The sequence below is a fragment of the Rattus norvegicus genome, chromosome 5 (assembly GCF_021556685.1).
Source record: "Rattus norvegicus strain SHRSP/BbbUtx chromosome 5, alternate assembly SHRSP_T2T, whole genome shotgun sequence".
Classification (NCBI taxonomy): Eukaryota; Metazoa; Chordata; class Mammalia; order Rodentia; family Muridae; genus Rattus; species Rattus norvegicus.
Window position 1 is genome coordinate 82,400,419 of NC_141538.1, and position 14,425 is coordinate 82,414,843.

Sequence of the window (14,425 nt, forward strand, 5' to 3'; positions counted from 1 at the left end):
GCACTAACAGCCATCCTGGTTGCATGGGTGAGCAGTGGTCAACTGCTAGCCCCAGGCCTGGTGTAGCCAGAGTCTGGCTGGATTGAGAAAACTTGGCATCTGCCCCTGGAATTGGAGCACAGCAGGGGGGGCTTTAATTGCTTACAGCTGTGTTGTTGGTGACCGTGGCTTAGGGGAAGGGGATGGTGGGAGTCATCTGGAGCTTAGGAATGGTTCAGACACAAGGGACTTCCTCATTCTTATGGGAAGACTCAGCAATCAGGCCCTGAGATGTCCTCTGGGGACAGTGGCTTACAGTGTCCCTTCCCCTCCATTGGTAGGCCACTCTGGAACTCTGTATTTCTAAGATCTACCTTGTGTAGCTGCTGCTCCCTCCTCTAGGTCCCCACAGCTGCAGTCTTCTGCATGCCACAACTTCCCCCACCCCCCTTGGAGTGATGTGTATCTATGCTAACAGGTATCTATGCCAGGCCCCTTCTCCAACACCCACAGAGCCTTTGGATATCCCTCATGCCCATCAGTCAGCCTGTGTGATTCTACTCTCCCACAAGTTGCCTTTAGGTTAGTCTAGGAAAAGCCAACCTGAGTTCCTGGCCTAGGAGGGAGCTACCTCTTACAGAGTCTGCTCTGCCCACCATACCAAGGGGACCATGGTCATCCCTCTCCTCCTTTCAGACCCGGCCATGCTGTAGCACCAGCCTCTTGGACTCTTATCTTTTCTTTGGTGCATGAGCCATGGCTGAAAAAGTGATCTGCCAGAGTTGCGAGAAGCAACTGAGTGGGGAGAGCCAAGGACTCTTGCTCGGTGCCCTGCAGTGCTCTAACTGGGTCAGGACTGTCCTTGTTAGATCAAAGTGTTTTTGTCCTGATGGACCAGCTCCTTGATGGGCCCTGGAAGCAAGATTTGCAGTGAATGCAGAGGCTCAGCAGGGAGGGCTGAACCCAGCCAAGTGGGCACTGAAGTCCTGAGTAGGCTCATGCTTGCCAAGGTTACACAGGCAGCCAGGGCTAGTATCTGTGTTCTGGGAGAAGGGATGGGCATGTCAAGTCTGAAAGCTCCTCCCCACTACCCATCTCCAGGCTGTCCAACCTTCCTGCAGCTCTCCGTTGGCATTCTCCTTCACTGGGCTTCTCTTCTCACTCCAGGTTGTGAGAAGCTCCAACAGGAGCTTGAGGTCAAATTCTAGAGCCTGGCTATCCAGGGCTGAGCTCGTGCCCCAACCTCAGAGCCTTTGCCAAGGTGCCCGAAGAGCCTGGATCAGGGCAGTAGGGAACCGATGCCAAGAGAGGTCAAGTTCATTGATTGAGGCCACAAAGCAGGCCCTCAGGTCAGTGAAGGAAGACGAACTAGCTAAGCAAAACAGCTCTTTTCCTGGAACAGTTCCATGGTGTGGTCATGCTTGGGGGTGACTATGAGGCATTGAGCAGAGTGACATTTGAGAGAAAGGAGTGGGCTATGGAAGCAGAAATTCACCCACTTCATGCTAGGCCTAGATTCCCTGACCTTAGCACCTTTGAGTTCAGGGCTGTGTTGCCCTATCTTATGTACTATGGGGATTTTAGTGGCCCCTGACTGACCTCTATCCGTTCGACGGCAGTGATCTCTTTTAAGTTGTGACAATGCACATTGCCCCCAGACATTACCTCATTCTCTCACCTGTTAACTTGGCCACTCCTTGGAACAGGGCTAGGGCACAAAGTGCTGTTACTCTGCCAGTCTCATGCTAGTGAGCATCAGAGGGACAAGTTGACTGGCTTATGAAATGTCCCACGAGCCATTTGGACCCCTCGTGGAAAACACCCTTGGGGTCAGTGGACCTCCCAGGCCCAGAAATCCTGTTATTCCTGACCCAAAGTTGGATCCCTACCTATACTCCAAGAGCCTCTCTCAACATCTTGGGTACCATAAACAATATAGAGCACCCAGATTGCTTCTGTTAGTGTTGCCAAGCAAGGAGCTACTCAGCTGCCCTGTGGAGCAGGAAGTGTTTCTCATCCCTCATCCCAAAGAATCAACCTGTAGTTAACTCTTCTAGCAGCCCCAGAGCAGAAATTCCTTGTCTCCATTTTGCAGAGGGACCAATGTCCAAAGAAGCTAAGGGTGAGTCCTTTATGTTGTGGACAGAAGTCTTGATATCTAATGAGAAGTTCTGGGAGGGGTGGGACAGTTACTGAGACATGGCCAAGCTCAGGGATTGTAGCTGGCTCTGACTCCAGAGGAAGCGATCAGTTGCAGAACAGTTCTGATTCCAAGATCAGCCCGAGGGTGTGAACTGTATCTTCAGTCCAACCCCCTGGACCTTGGGGATCCTCCATCCCAGATCTGCCCCCAGGGCCACCTCTCATGATGTCTTCCTCTCTGTCCATTCTCAGGGTGACATGGGAGCATTAGGTCCAGTTGGCTACCCGGGACCAAAAGGCATGAAGGTAAGTTAAGTGAGGTCTTTCTAAGTTCAGCCCCTACCCCAACCGGAAACAGAAGGAAGTCACTGGGAGGGAAAATGGGAGAGGCTGACTGGGAGCTCAGTTCTTTGGCCCGAGAGCTAGCCAGCATCTGTGTGTCATTTAGGCCAGACATCTTTATTAGACACCAAGTCCACAGGCTGATCGTAGGCCAATGTGGTTCTGGGATGTAGGACTCATGGCCAGAGATGCAGAAACCCTCATAGCAAGTGGTGAGCTTGGTCCCCCCAAGTGGGAGAGACTTGCCCTCACCATCAGCCTTTCCTGCTCTGGGATTGGTTCAGGGATGAGGGTCAGTCACTGCAGCTTCTCTTTGCCATATGAGGTGGCCATCACTGCCCCCTTTGCTCGTAAGAGTACAGAGACCCAGGGTGGGCACTTAGCTTGGGGTCTTGAAACATATCAGTTTCTGACTTCTGTGGCCTTGACCTGTCTTGCAGGGACTGATGGGCGGCGTGGGGGAGCCCGGACTGAAAGGTGATAAGGTGATCTGAACTCTCCCTTACTGCCCCTGGGTTATCTGAGTGCCACTCCGCCTCCCCCATCCCTCGCTGCTTGGCTCCCCTGCCTCCTGCTGTCCTCCCTTCTCAGTCCTCTGCACCTGATTTCTTCTGGTTTCTTCCCGTTTCTTGGTGTGTGGGGTTCAAGTGGGCAGCTGTGGAGGTCTGGTGGTTGAGGCAGATAGGACAAGAGGGGCAAGAGTCTACGGGAAGCCAAGACTGACCTTTGAATCTCAAATGCAGAGCATGACAGCAGGCACACAGGGGTCACAGCCTCAGAGCGTGGAGGGTGGTGACCTCAGAGGACACAAACCCCTGTGTGGGCTTGAGAGTCCAGCCCTAGAGAGTCCAGCACCCAGGCTGAAGCACTATGGGAACCCAGGCCAGCCTCCAAGCACCACCATTTCCTCACTCCCCTGGGAAGGCCACTCCTAGGCCGTGGAACTTCCACTGCCTCAAACCCCTGCCAAATCTTGTTGGAAGGGAGACGTAAGTTCCAAGGCCCAGAGACAGGTATTACCTAGCCTGGATCACACAGCATCAGAATGACCAATCCATACCTGGGGGATATAGGAGTGCTTTGCCTTGTACCGGCGTCTCTTCCTTTCCCATTAGTTTCTATGTGAATCTGAAAGGCCAAAGAGTGGGGCATGTTTAGGGGCAGCACCCTGAGAATCCACAGAGAATGGCCTCCCTGATCAGCTCCTCCTCACCCAGGCTCCTTCACCTGTGTCAGATGGCTGGACCCATGTGTCCTCTGCAGGCATGTGGGTCCCCAGAGAGTTCCACCCCTAAACAGAATGGAAGTCGTAAGGTCAGAGTGGACGACGAGGCTCTGGGAAGTCACTTATTCTAGAACCTACAAGTGACAACTGTGGAAACTGAGACCCAGAGAAGGGAAGATATCGACCAAATCAAAGTCTGTGCTTGATGGTTGGAACTAATCCAAATCCCTGGGCTCTTAAGAAATGGAATTTCCCAGCTCCCCAGCCACCCCCCCCCCCAAATATATAGAGCCAGATGTCTCATTCAGTTCCCCTCAGGCAGCCAGCGAGATTAGGCCAACTTCAGCTCCTCCTCTACCTGTTGCTACCTCTCTGTCTTCTCCCATCATGCATAAGCCTATGTTGTGGCCCTTCTAAGCTGTGCCTGGTACTGCCCTTCCACACTTCTCCCTTCTCTGGAAGTGAAGGACTTGTGGGGGTGATAGGGTGTCCTGGCACCTGCCTGCTCTGAGTCTCGAGACAACAGCTCTGTGGAATAGCTAAAGCCCTGGCGGAGGAGAGAGGGCATGGGCAGATGATGTCATGGCAGAGAGAGGGCATGAGCAAATGACATCATGGCAGAGGGCTTTGCAGGGCTGGCTGCCAGTTAGCAGTGCTGGGATACGTGGACATGACCGTAGTGCCATCACGTTCTTGTCACAGCAGCTGGTACCACCAGGGGCACTCCCAACGTTTAGCTCTGAAACACACTGAAGAAGGAGGAAGTCATGTGAGGCTGTTTTGGATGATGTAGACAGAGGAAGCTGTCCTGCCCCTTGGCTGAGTCAGGGTCTCCGGCTGGGGCTCTGGTGGCCGCATACACGCTGCTGCCTCTATTCTCCCAGGACTGCAGAGCTGCCACTCATCCCTGTATTCTTCTCATTTTGACTTTCCATGACCCTACCTGGCCTTAAGCCAGGCATGGCATATCCAGCCTGGCTGTCTGGATCACGTCTTGGTTTCCTCAGTGACTTTTAAGGTCTCCTCTGTATTTTAGTATTTGTAGCCCCTCTTTGCATGTCTCACACACAGAGAGAGAGAGAGAGAGAGAGAGAGAGAGAGAGAGAGAGAGAGAGAGAGAGAGGAAGGAAGGAGAGAGAATACCTCCCCAAACTCTATGACCTTGTACAAGACTTTCCAAACAGAAAAAAAAAGAAAGAAAAAAATAAAAGAAAAAGAAAAAGAAAGCAATTTAAAAAGAAACTTTCTTCAATTCCAATTTTGTTCTGATGATACAGTTGTGTGCCGTGTCACAGCTTTGCTGTCACCTTACTCTTCTGAGATTTCCACTTCCTCCTGCTTCTGGGGCTTCATGAGGCCTCAGTGAGCAGAGCTAGTAAACTACTGGGAAGAACTCTCAGATGGTTTCAGCTCTAAAGGGAGCGCCTTTCCATCTGGCCTGAGCACAACTTATTTACCAGAACTGGACCAGGAGGGAGCAGAGGAGGTCTCCCAGTGCCGATCCTGTCACAAAACACTCTCAATCCATCTTAGAAGGGACCCACCCAGAGCTCATCAGGGCTCATTCGATTCACACTGCACACAGTCTTAAGAAGCCAGCCCCTCAGGATCGCTGACTAAGCATTTAATTAGCCGACAGCTGCTTGTACGGAAGGAAGACATGGCAACTCCCAGCAAGCAGTGCCTGGGCTGTCATCCCTGTAGCTTTCACCCTTCCGTACTGACATCAACTGCTGCTGAAGAGGCAGAAGGATGAAGAAATTGTACTACGAGAAAACCAGTGTTCTCTACGCAGCTCTCTGAGCAGCTGTGAAATGGGAGGGATCCCCTCATCCTGGGCCTCCTTGCCCTACCTAGGGGATGGGTCCTTGACCCCTTTAGAGCCGAGGCTGCTGTTGGCCACATGAACAGCCTCCACAAGGCTCCTTGGGGTCCTCTGTCCAGGGTCGGGTGGGGGTGGGGGGAGGAAGCGTCTTGGCTGTATGGCCCTCTCCTTATAATCTCTTTGCCACTGTGTACTCAGGGTGAACAAGGGGTGCCAGGTGTATCGGGAGATCCTGGCTTCCAAGGAGACAAGGTAATTGTTATCTGCTGCCTCCAGCCCTGCCTCCACCTGAATTCCTCGGGGCCTGTCTGTCAAGTGGCATTTCCTGTCTACCCACCTATCACTTCTCCTTGGCCCTCATCGTGGCCTCTGAATGTGTTTCCAGACCTCCACCACCACGTATCTCAGCCTGTTTTTCCTCACTACCCCCAGGCTGTCCTTCTGAGGCCACATCTTTGTTCTGTTCTTATATGCCCGTGGTTTCCAGCTGTTCTTAGGGACAAGTCCTGGTGCTTCACGCAGTGGCACGCACAGGATCCAGGTCTGTGGGCCACTCTGACACTCTCCTGCTTTTCCTCCCCTTGGCTGTGTTCCGACACACTAAACTATCCTGGGAACCTCAGCCTCTTTGAACACTGCTTTTCTTTTTGAGCAGAGCCCCTGGCCTCTGTACCTCTCTGATCAAACACCTTTCCCCACCCCCACCTCTACTTTCTCAGACAGAAAGCGGCCTCTGGTGCCCTGGGCAGATGTCTGTCTCTCACTCGGAGTACTCGCTCCTTAGCTTGGGGACCCATGCTTAGCTTCCTGCAGACTGAATCCCTTGAGGAACAGGACGCTAGACTGCCTGACAGCTCTGCTGGGGTCCTGCACTCAACAGTGACAATTAAGGACAAGTTGGCCAGAGGGAGGGAGAGGAGGGGGGAGGGACTAAGTGTGCTGACAGAAGGAACAAGGGATGAGCCATCGAGCCCTTGATCTCCAGAGGCCAGCTGCGGCCTGCCCAGAATGGCTCCTCTGTCTGAGTTGCACAGTGTGGCCACATCCGGCCTTCTCCTCAGCCCACCAGACCCCCGTCCCTTCCTCCCAGCCAGCCTGTCCTGACGCAGTCAGTGTCCATGTGTGTTCTAACATTCAGGCCTGGCTGTTCTCTTGGGCTCGGGTCTCACGAGGCCTGGAGGGCACTGCAGGACTAATATGGACCAAGATTCTCCGGGTCCTGTACTTAGGCCAGGGCAGCTCCCAATCCTGGTACCCAGGTACCCAGTGTTGGGATGCAGGCAAGTACGAGCTCAGCCCAAGCCTGAAGCGGAAGAGGGAGGCCCTTGTCCTTTTCCGAAGATCTGATTTCTAGGCCTGGGCTGGCAGGAGGATACTGCATACGCTCTTGGCATGGTTACCTTCAGATAACCCAGTTTCCATTTTCTTTCACAGGGGAGTCATGGCTTGCCAGGGTTCCCAGGTGCCCGGGGGAAGCCAGGGCCTATGGTAAGTTCTTCTTCGTAATCATCCACCTTGCTGTATCTTTGGGCTCTTGAGGCCAGTACCCCTCCATCTGCTTATGGATCACGGCTTGGCGTGCACCCACATCCAAAACCTCCCTTTGTCTTCCAGCAGTCCTGGGGTTGAGCAACATGAGGCACACATGGCCCCAGGCCAATTTCCTGGATAGAGTTTCTGAAACTGAGGGGCAGGAGCCACACTGGGAACTAGAAAGGCCCCAAGCCCAGCACACCAATGGACTCCAATAGGAACTAAACTCCACATGCCCACAGGCACTACTGATGCCGTCCATCCCATGTCACCGAGCCACGCCTTTTTAAAATTTTGTCACTTTCTTTGCATGCACACTGTCCACACTCAAGGAGCCGAGGATGGGCAGTGATGACTGCTTCCATTTCTTGATGTAGAAGTTCAGACTCTGAAGGCTGAAGTGACTTGCCTGAGTCTCCTGGATGGGACGGACACATAGCAGAAAACGTTCCAGCAACTGCTTCTTTTTAGCCAGCTAGGCAATTTCACTCGTGTAGCTCCAGAATGTGTCAACTGTCTTCTGCCTGGGGGGGATATTTGTGGGAAGGTAGGGCCTATAATCATCCTGTGTGTGTAGTGATTCTGTGTCTTCCACAGGGCAAAGCTGGGGACAAAGGCTCACTTGGGCTTCCTGGACCTCCTGGTCCTGAGGTATGTGATGTCTTTCTGTCGGTCGGTCGGTCTGTCTGTCTGTCTCTGTCTCTGTCTGTCTCTCTATCTCTCTGTCTGTCTGTATGTCTGTCTCTGTCTCTGCATCTGACTAGGGCTTTTAGTGTTATGCCCAGAGATGGCAAAGGAGTTGGTATGGATCACACATAAAATGAGAGATGAGGCCAAGGCTAGGAATGGACTCAGTCATACATGGTAAGATCCCAGCACTTGGATGGGGGTGGAGGCAGGAGGATGATCGAGAGCTCAAGGTCAGCCTAAGCTATGTAGCTAGACTCTCTATCTCTAAAACCAGAGGAAAACAAACATCACAGGTCAGTATGCCCTGCTTTCCTTCCCTCCTCAGCTTGTCTTAGCTCACCCAGGGGCTCCTCGAGCTAACCTCAGAGTCCTTCCGCACTGGTGGCTAACCCAACACTTGCTCCTACTGAGCCATCACCAAAGCCCTCCAGAGCTGCTGTCCACCCCCTCTGGGAGCTGCAGGCTGATTTGTAGGGGCCTCCTCTGAACCTTTCTTTGGGTATCAGTGCTCCGAGACATGATAGGGAGGGAAGGGAGCTGCCAAATCTGGGTTGGCTGGAGGATATGAGACCAGAAAAAGGTGATAATGCCAGCTAAGTGCGGGGGAGCCTGGAGAACAGCTGGCAGCAGCTGATACATGTGGTCACGAACATCTCAATCCTAGCCCAAGATGCCAAGTGGGTGCTCACTCTGGCTCTGCTAAGCTGCTCCCCTCTAACAGCAATATGGTACCCCAGTCAGGGCTTCTGTCTACCTCAGGCTTGCTGCCACTTAATCCCCAGCCAGGGTTCCCATCCCTCATCCAGAGCTCCCCGGCCTTGGGACCTTGTTCCTCCATGTTATTCCTGCAGGCAAGTGAAGAGCCTGTCCCTACGGGCTCTCCCAAGCGTTCCAAAGATCACTCATAGTCTTCCCCAATGGATGAGGGCGTGCTTCCTAAAAGCCACAGTCTGACTCTCTGCAGTGTTGACTTTGGCCAGGACACAACCCTATCTTTAGACGAATGAACTTGGCCTCTCCTCCATCTGCTGCTCACTGTGGAAAGACTCCTAAGTCTGGATTTCCTGGCCAGTAAAAGATGAACGCTCACTCCTGGACACGGACTGATGAGGTTCATCTTGAGCCAGGAGCTGGGGGAGAGAACTGGCCATACTGTGGCAGGGGTGGGAGGGGTGTGGAACAGGAGAGTTGATGCCTCTGTTTATGGATGGGAAAATCAAGGCTTGAAGCCCAAGAGGGGCAGCCTTAGGGTTGTTGTTCGGTAGCAATTAATCTTGACTCTGGCTCCCAGGATCCCTCTGGGGTCTGTCCAGCCTACCTTTGTGCTGCTTTGATTGGCTGACTCCATAGCCAGAAGTGGCTCTCCAGGGTGGAAGACAGAAGCCATGAGTGTGCTGGTTGTCTTTACTGGCTAGCACCTGGCCCTCAGGACCAGGGAGCGGGGGGAGCGCCTGCTCACAGTCCCCTGATTGAGTGGCCTCCTTTATTCAACACCAGAACTGAATCAGCATCCTGGCTGCTCTGTTCCCACAGGAGATGGTAATCCGAGGCAGGGATGTTTTCCCAGCACAAGGGACCAAGCTCTGTGAATGCAAGTCTGTATGGAGTACTTATTGTGAGGCGCCTGTCTAAGCACTTGGCTCCCATCAGTTATTTCAGCACTGCCCGCTGAGGCGTTTGATCGACTACCTACTCTGTAGGCTAAAGCCAGAGAGGCTGAGGAACTTGCCCCTCGCACAGGGTGTGAATAACAGGACAGGATTTGAGTTACGTTTTGAAGAAAGTTCAGTCTCAATGTGCCAGTTCCGCATTCAGGATTACTTGCCTAGTGTGGTGGCAACACCTTGAATCCCAGGCTCTCGGGAGGCAGAAGGAAATAGAGCTCTTGTAAGTTCAGGACCAGCCTGGTCTACATAGCAAGTTCTAAGCTAGCCTGAGCTACATAGTGAGACTATCGAGACTATCTAAAGAAAAAAATTATTCAGGACCATTTTGTGACTTTTCCGGGGGCGGGGGAAGGCAAAGGGATTTTGAACAGAAGTTAGTAGTATAAGGTTAAAAAGGAGAAGAGAAGACCAACCTCAGAAAACAAAGTGGAAGGGGGATGTTTTAGGCACAGAGTCATGTGGTGGGGAGAAGGGCCTTGATTTCTAGTTGCCCTAGGCTAATGGGTTTCTAGTCTGGATTAACAGAGGTATTTCTCATAAAACACGAATAGGGATGTTTCCATACTGGCTTAGGGAAACTGGCCCACTAGACAGAGCCAGGCCAAAGGGCACTTTTCCCTGGCTAGCAGCTGTGGTAGAAACAAACCTCTGGGGCGGGGAAAAGGGTCCCCAAGAGAGGCACCAGAGTATGCAGGGGAAGGAGGTCTCTCAGCCCCAGACTTGAACTGTCTGCTGCATGGCCACCTGTGGGGATAGGCCCCTTAAAGCTGCAGGTCAGGATGGGAGTGTGTCACAGAGTCCAGCACTCTGGGCAGGGACCTTAGGAATTCTAGCTTCTGATAGGAGGAGACTTAATAAAGAATACTAGCATTTACCTCTGCATAGCCAACAGGGCAAGTCATGGCCCAATAGATGAATATGGCCCATGGGTAAGGCTTCTCAGGCTAGGCAGGTGACTCAGAGCTCAGTGTCCTGAAAGGACCCTATTCTGTAAGATGGGTGACCATGTGTGACAGCCTTCTGTGTTTCTGAATGGTCTTCTGTGTCTTCATTTCTCCACCTCTCTCTCAACGAGTCTCCTGCAGGAAGGCTGTCTTTGACCTTGATATGTAACTAAGGATGGCCCACCTCTCCTTACCGTCCTGTCTCTGCCTTTTCCTCCCAGTGTTAAGATTAAGGACATGGGTCACCACACTCAGTACCTTCTGCAGTTTCTCAGCCACTCAGAAAAGTCAGGCTTGGGTCTGAAGAGAAGGAACACATAGCTGACCTACCCTGGGTCACACAGAAGCAGTGGTGGGGGTGGACACTGGTAGGGTGGGGCTTGTTCTGAACACTGCCAACCAGAGATCCATGTGACCTGGCTTTCTGCTTTCCCACAGGGTTTCCCAGGAGACATTGGCCCCCCAGGGGACAATGGCCCTGAAGGCATGAAGGTGAGTCCTCTCCCACCTAAGGTTCCTTGGCTGAAGATGCCCCAGGACCCAAGGTGGCTGCGGAGTGTGGAGTCCTGCCAACCCGATGTGGAGGTACTACCTCTGAAACCATTTCTATTCTCTTTCCCAGGGTAAGCCTGGAGCCCGAGGCCTACCTGGACCTCCTGGGCAGCTGGGGCCTGAGGTGAGTTGGCCCTGTCCCCTCTTGTCCCTCTTTGACTTCTCTAGCCTGTCCCAGCACCTACCTGGCTCTGTCCAGGGTACCAAAGCCATATCTGGGGCCAGGGCCCCTTGAGATTCATCACCAGAGCATGTGTTCCCTTACAGCCCTGCCTGTTTCTCTTCTCTAATCTAGTGGGACAAGTGACTTTCCATCCCCACCTGTCACAGTTCATCAGTCTCAAAATGAGAGGATAGGACATGTCAGACCCCTTTTATAAGTGGAGATCTTTCCTTGGAGATCCAGGGAAGGGAATGACTGCCGGGTCCTGTGTTGGTAGCAGGCAGGGCCTTGACTAGGACCTAGGTGTGCCAAAGTCCAGTCTGTGCTCAGATCCCCTGCTCTCCTCACAAACGCTCTTGGGAGACCCCAGAGCATCATGGCAATGCCATGACTTGCCAGTTCACCTGAACCTAGTCAGGAGGAGCTTGCCTCAGCCTATTGGGCCTTCCACAGTAGCCTGGCTTTTGCTTGTGCATGCCGCCCTGAGCCTTGCTTGGCACTGTGGTGCACAGCCGTGGGAGAATGAGCAACCGCAGGCAGGCCTTTGCTGATGCGAGCCTTTCTCCGAGCTGGGTGTGGGTCTGGCAGAGTCCCAGTGCTGGCTCTTCGAGTCACTGCATGGGGCTGCTTTCCGGGAAGCTGCAGTTGCTTGCTGCAGGGGCTGCTTTAAGGGGCTTGCGGTCAGGCTCTGGCTGCCAGAGGATCAGGCTGGAGACAGTTGTGACCTTTGGAGGGCTGGAGATCAAGGCCAGCAATAGGAATGAAAGGAAGAGAAGGAAGAGACAACTGCAGCCAAGGCCTCTCTGCCTGTGCTTCCATAGCTGCCCAGAAAAACCCTTACTGAGCCAGGCTCTGGGCCTGGGGACACTCGCTCCTTCCTACATTCACCAGGATCCCTGTGCCTTCCTGGGTGCTGTGTGCAGGGTGCTATGACATCCTTAAAACAAGATGTCATCCCTGGCCTCTAGGAGTCAGCATCAAGGATTCAGTCTGAGGAATCAGAGGCATACACCAGGGCTAATGTCTGCTATGGAGTAGAAAGCAGAGCTCAATACTGAATCTGTGTTTGAGCTGGAGCCTAAGGTCCCATTCTTGATGAACAGCTTAGACACTGGGGTTTGTGGTAAGATCCTTAGGTGGAGACTGGTGGACACCTCCCAAACCATGGGAACCAGGCTGTGAGCCAGGCACTCCGTCCACTTGCAAGGACTCCCTCCGTACAGCACGGGCTTTCCCAAAATTCCACTTTAACTTCCACCTTTGTCTTTCTTCTTTTTTTATGCCTCCCCCAACTCTAGGGAGATGAAGGACCCATGGGGCCACCAGGAGTCCCAGGCTTGGAGGTGAGTGCTGCTGGCCAGGAGGAGATGGGGCTTCTTAGAACTGAAGAATGGGCATAGGTGGGGCACCATTTGGCTAGTGATCTGGAGAACAGCCAGCGTGGAGGCCTTTGGCCAGTCAAAGAACACAAGACGTGGCCTAAGGAGGGAGACTGAAGGTGGGTGCCAGCGGCCTTACTTGTCTGTTAGGTCTGTCAGATTCTACGTGGCCGTTCCTCGTGTGTTTGCCCAGGAGCTGCTCACTTTGCTCAGTATTATCAGGGAGGAACAACAGAGGCTGAAGAGTGGAAGTCCCGCCTGGGTCCTACAACTGAACTTAGGGTTAGCTACCAGAGCCGGGGTTACGTTCTCTCCCCAGCTTCAGCTCTGAAGAACACCTACCTGCCCCACCCGCACCCCCAGGAATGGTGTTGACTGGCAGTCCATGAGGCCTCTGATTTCAGTTTCTCTTTACATTCAGAAATGATGGAGCACCCAGGTGCTTGTGTGGGTTACGTCATATTGGTGTGAGTAATTAGAACAAACACACATCCCAGGTGTGTTTATTAATTCAGTGGAAGTTAATGATAAGTCTGTTTCTCATAAGCAGAAATCTTTTGTTTTTTTTGCTTTTAGTCCCAAATCACTATATTTTCTGAATCAGAACAAGTGAGTAAGACAAAATCAGCACGACTCCCCACCCCCTTTTTGCAAAGCTCATGGATGTCACTTTGATGAAGTTAGCCGGCTTCTTACTTCTGTGTCTGCATCAGTTTATGTTGACGCCACGAGTCACAAGTCTCTGAAGAGTCCACCACATCCATCAGAGAGAGTGAGGAAGGCAGACGACAGACATCCCAGGGCCACTGGGAAGCAGACTTTCCCACCTGAGCCTCCTAAAAGGGTCCGGGGAAATCACAGAATTCTCTGACCATGTTTGGAAGACCACAACCAGGAAGTCTATCTTATCCTGTGCCCAGGTGCTCTGCCCAACCTCTTCCTGTCCTGTCCCTTAGAAAGCAGGGCCATTGTCCCTATTTATGACAGATCACTGCAGGGAATGAGGAAACCATGCTGAGGCCACCTAGCTGGAGAGCATCCTTGAGTTCCTTTGTCCGGGTGCCTGGTGACACTGGATCTCTACATCACTGTGCCCTCCAGAATGTGCTAGCCTCCTAAGGTTCTCCAGGGTCCCTCAGCACTGTCCCCACAGCTCCCCTGATGTGTGTCTCTCTATTGCAGGGTCAACCTGGAAGGAAGGGGTTCCCGGGGAGGCCTGGCCTGGACGGCTCGAAGGTGAGGAAACTTAGGCATGCCTGGGGGTGGTAGCGGAGTTGGGTCTGACATATAAAACCCTGGACAAGCACGGGCTCTCGTGGCTAATGAAAAAGAAGGGAGAAAGTGGCCCTTATTCATTCCAGGGTAACAGGGGAGGGGAAAGGAAGTAGACTAGGTATTCAACAGAGGGGGATTGTTCAAGTCACGGATACAGTCCAGACACTGTGGCAGGCTGCGAGTGGCAGCTTAAGCTGGGGTGTCACCTGCCTTCTTCCTCTACTGAGCAGGCAAGAGACTGACAGTGCTTAACTGGAGTAGACAGAGGTTTCCGCATTTTCCTTTGGGCTTCTGGCGTGTGATGGAGATCCATTGTGTTTGTTACTGGGCCTTTTTATTTTCAATGATCAAAATAAGTACTGACCCCAGTAAGGGAGGGGACTACTTTTCTTATCTCAGTGACAAAATACCTGACAGAAAACTAGTTAAGGGAGTGTCTTAGTCGGGGTCACTACGCTGTGATGAAATGCCATGACCAAAAGCAAGTTGGAGAGGAAAGGGCTAAACTGACCTGCACTTCCACATCAATGTTAATCCTGGAAGGAAGTCAGGACAGGCACTCAAGTAGGACAGGAACCTGAAGGCAGGAGCTGATGAAGAGGCCCTGGAAGGGTGCTGTTTACCAGATTTCTCTTCATGCGTTGCTCAGCCTGCTTTCTTACAGAACCCAGGACCACCAGCCCAAGGGTGATTCCATCCACAATGTGCT

General features: G+C 52.7%; 1 protein-coding gene across 3 annotated transcripts in view; it reads left to right on the forward strand.

Moving 5' to 3' along the window:
* The window catches only part of Col27a1 (collagen type XXVII alpha 1 chain), a 118,322-nt gene that overhangs the window by 54,313 nt on the left and 49,584 nt on the right, over window positions 1–14,425 (forward strand). For all 3 annotated transcript variants that reach the window (NM_001411859.2, XM_087548026.1, XM_087548025.1), the window contains 9 exon segments: window positions 2,374–2,427; window positions 2,904–2,948; window positions 5,712–5,765; window positions 6,948–7,001; window positions 7,644–7,697; window positions 10,786–10,839; window positions 10,970–11,023; window positions 12,361–12,405; window positions 13,624–13,677. In NM_001411859.2, the coding sequence (NP_001398788.1) occupies window positions 2,374–2,427; window positions 2,904–2,948; window positions 5,712–5,765; window positions 6,948–7,001; window positions 7,644–7,697; window positions 10,786–10,839; window positions 10,970–11,023; window positions 12,361–12,405; window positions 13,624–13,677 (468 nt within the window).